At 29.7% G+C, this 3,624-nt stretch overlaps 1 protein-coding gene across 1 annotated transcript; it reads right to left on the bottom strand.

Annotated features, from left to right (window-relative positions):
- LOC107612401 lies at positions 404-3,108 on the bottom strand. The gene is made up of 3 exons (XM_016314125.2): positions 2,945-3,108; positions 2,151-2,820; positions 404-646 (listed from the first exon to the last, which is right to left on the bottom strand). The coding sequence occupies exons 1-3, from the start codon at positions 2,982-2,984 to the stop codon at positions 628-630; spliced, it is 729 nt and encodes a 242-aa protein (XP_016169611.1). The 5' UTR covers positions 2,985-3,108; the 3' UTR covers positions 404-627.

Below are 3,624 nucleotides of genomic sequence, written 5' to 3' on the forward strand. Positions count from 1 at the left end.
AGTCAATCACAAATCTTTAAATGAAACTCAAATCTGTAATTAATTAATTATTTACTTACCGAGTGAAAAATACCTTAGGGGAAAAAATGTTAATGTCTTCCTAGTCAGGGCAAGGATATCGCATTGTCAAAATTGAGGTGATGTATATCTCATATCTCATTGAACTTGTTAGTTAGGAGTACTCTAAAGCTTGCTATAACTTGCATGCCAGAATGAATACCTAATATCTTAACCTCTTATGGAAAGAATAAAAAATCAAATAAAATTATAATTAGAAATTGTTTAGTTGTATTGTTTTTGTTCTATGATGGTAGATTGGCTATCCTCTTTTACGGTTTACGGTGATCATTGCAAAGTGGATAAATTGTGCTCATAAAATAACATTTAGCACGAGGACTAGTTTATAATAAACTAAAGTCTATATTATCTTAAAATATATAGCACGTCTAGTTTAATAGGTTTACATAAATCCAAAATTTTAATATGTAATTAACAGCAATCGTCAAACTAACATGTAGCACGACTAAAATTTAACAACAGGAGTTCTATTAAACACATGTTGCCCTTGAATGATAAAGTTTGATTAATGAAATCAGATAAAAGCTACCGTAGAACTTGTGGAATAGACTAGTGTTGACGTCCAAATCTGAAAATATAAGAACAGAGTTTTACACTCAACACTACACAATGCATGTATCCATAATAAAAATAAAGGCCATGCTATGGGTGAATACTCAAATTTTGGTGAAGAGCGAAACTATTTTTTTTTTTTTTAGTTTAAAAAATTCAACAAAAAGTTTAATATATGCAAAATACATGTTCTTTATAAATTTAGTAAAAATATGTACTCTTGGTTCATTCTACTAGTTACCAAAAAGGTTTCTATCTAATAAACATATATACAAAAATATTCACATAGTAAATTAACAAACCAAGTATCAGTATTTTGAATTTTACATATGAACACTAATAAGCATATATTGTTGTAATTTTGAACGTTTTCTAAAACGTGCTATTAATTTTTTTTTTCTTTTGTAAATACAACACATTAATTTTTAATCACCATGTTAATTATGAATCTGCCATTATTCACAGATTCAATGTATATAATAGTAATAAGTGACATAAATAGTCAATATGGTAAGTAGTTTATCTATTTACTAAAAAGTCTTAGATTCAAGCTAAAGTCGTTTAAGAATAGCGAAAAAATTTCTTTTTTATAGAAATACATGAGAATGATATTTTTTTTTTTAAAAAAAAATTGTACATCAAATTTCGTCCAAAAGATTTTGTTTTATTTTCTGTTTCTTATTTTTTTTGGTGACTAAAAAACAGCAACGACATCCTTATTTTTTTTTTTTTTTAACCAAAGATAGGAGACTCGAACCCGCAATTTCTTAATTGAGTATGGAGAGACTGTGTCATTTGATTTTCTGTTTCTTAAATATACAAATATACAAATTTTCTGTTTCTTATTTGTATATTTTGTGTGGTTAATGAAATAATGCAGGAAAAGAAAAAGTATATATACCAAAAAATATTTAATTTTTTTTTTTAGATATCCTTTTATATTCCAAAACCCAGAAGTTTAAATTTCAGTCAACAAAAGAGAGTAAGATAGGTGAGTTTGTTTCATGGAATCATAATCATTTTATAGATAAATGTGTTACTTGGACCAAAAAAAAAGGGAGAAAAGATGCAAGTCAAATACTGAATTACATTTATTAAATTCTTAAACAGCAGGGAATATATGTATCTTCCTTTAATCATGCTAGTATATAAAAAAAATTTATTACTAAATCAGTCATTGATACATATAATACATGTTAAAACATAAAATATCCAATAAAAATAAATTAAATAATATTTTATAACTAATTTTTAATATGCAAGTAGATATTTTATCTCCCTTGTATTATTACCCTATAAGGTTCTACAATGCCTTGTTGACGCTGTGTTTTATAACTTTTATTAAATCAACCTCCTTCATTTGTTTTGCTTGTTTGTTTTAATAGAGAAAAGTATTCAAATGGATAACTAAAATTGGTGAGTCAGTTTTACTAGACTATAATGCAATTTGAGAAGCGAAACAGAAAAAATGCAATCAATGAAATATCGGCAGTATAACGTGGCAGTTACTGTACACATACCTTCTTCGGGTTTGATGCTCTTGAGCATCACAAGAACTTGACGAAGTTGAAGCCACAGGAGGAGGAGCAGGATCATTGGGAAGCTGAACATTCTCATAGCTAGGTAGAATCTCTTCATCCATGAATATTGGCACTACATACTGCACAACATGATTATACCTAATCTTTCCAAAACCATTCTTTCCCCAATCCGCACCAAAACTATTCAGAAATGACCAAATTCCTTTGTTATCATCATACCCAGTCAAACACACGTTATGGAAACCGTTATCTGCAGTGCTTCTGTCACGTTCATACGGCATCGCAACGGAATGTGAATAGAAATCTTGGTTGATACGAAACGTAGCTAAGACGCCGCATTTCTCGCGGATGTAGCTCTTCACTTGGTCCAATTTAGTTGTTGGGATTCTTCTGATGCCTTTGATTTTGAACCGGCCGGTCCACTCAGACCCGGGTATTTCAGCTGCGGTTGGGGATAAAGGTCGAGATCTTACTCCAACTGTGCCCATGTACTGGAGGGCCCAGAATACGTCGTCGAAATCTTTGACCGAGTTGACCAGATCGTCGACGTCGAGTTCAATCAGGTTCCGTTGATGTTCTGGTTTATGGAGCATCTCTTCCAGGCGTGTGCGGCACTCACACGCGGCTATGAAAGCATAGCACATGCTTGCTGTTTCAAAGGGAAAACAAAAACAGGTGTATATATAACAACGCTATATAGAAAGGACCGGAGGAAAAAAAAAAAAAGAAGGAATTAAATAGTGTTAGCAGTGTTCAAAAATGAAAAGACTTACGATTCTGTCCGCAAATGCACCGATGACTCGTACGATCCATGGTGAAGGAGGGAATGTGTTGATGGTAACGAGGAAGAAGAAAAAGAAGAATGGGAGAGAGAGAGAGAGAGAGGTGTGTGTGTGGTGTGACTGTGAAAACTGAAAAGTATTAAAATGGATGGGACTTGAAGGACTTGAATAAAAAAAAATTTTTTTTTTAAGTAAATAGAATATTTCTATAAGCAACTCTTAATTTAACAGGATATTATTTAAACAATTCTCTAAATAAATATATTATGTATATAATTTTAAAAAAACTTTCAATATCATCTAATCACTCTGATTAAATAGACTATTTATATTAAAAATTTTATTATTTTTTATATATATATAATTTTTAATTTCATAGACTAGATTTTAAATAATTTTTTATTAAACCTATATTATAACGTTATAGATATAAAAAATATTATTTGTAATAAAATTGTGGTAATGTGGTCAGAAGAAAATTATTAACTTGTGTTAAAAAAATAATTAATTTTTTATTAACTTTATGTGTTAATTTATTATTAATATAAAAATGTATCTATAGTTCTCATAAACGTCTTATTTATTAAATAAAAACAAATCCGTATATGAGCTAAGATTTAAATATTACTAAAAGTAACCGTACCGGCGTATGGTTTAGTGCGGCAAGAGGT

This window comes from Arachis ipaensis, chromosome B08 (assembly GCF_000816755.2).
Source record: "Arachis ipaensis cultivar K30076 chromosome B08, Araip1.1, whole genome shotgun sequence".
Lineage (NCBI taxonomy): Eukaryota > Viridiplantae > Streptophyta > Magnoliopsida > Fabales > Fabaceae > Arachis > Arachis ipaensis.

Coding starts and splice junctions, on each gene's coding strand:
- LOC107612401 (XM_016314125.2), bottom strand. CDS start 2,984: ATGGATCGTACGAGTCATCGGTGCATTTGCGGACAGAATC. Junction 2,821..2,944: donor GTGCATTTGCGGACAGAATC/GTAAGTCTTTTC, acceptor CCTTTGAAACAG/CAAGCATGTGCTATGCTTTC.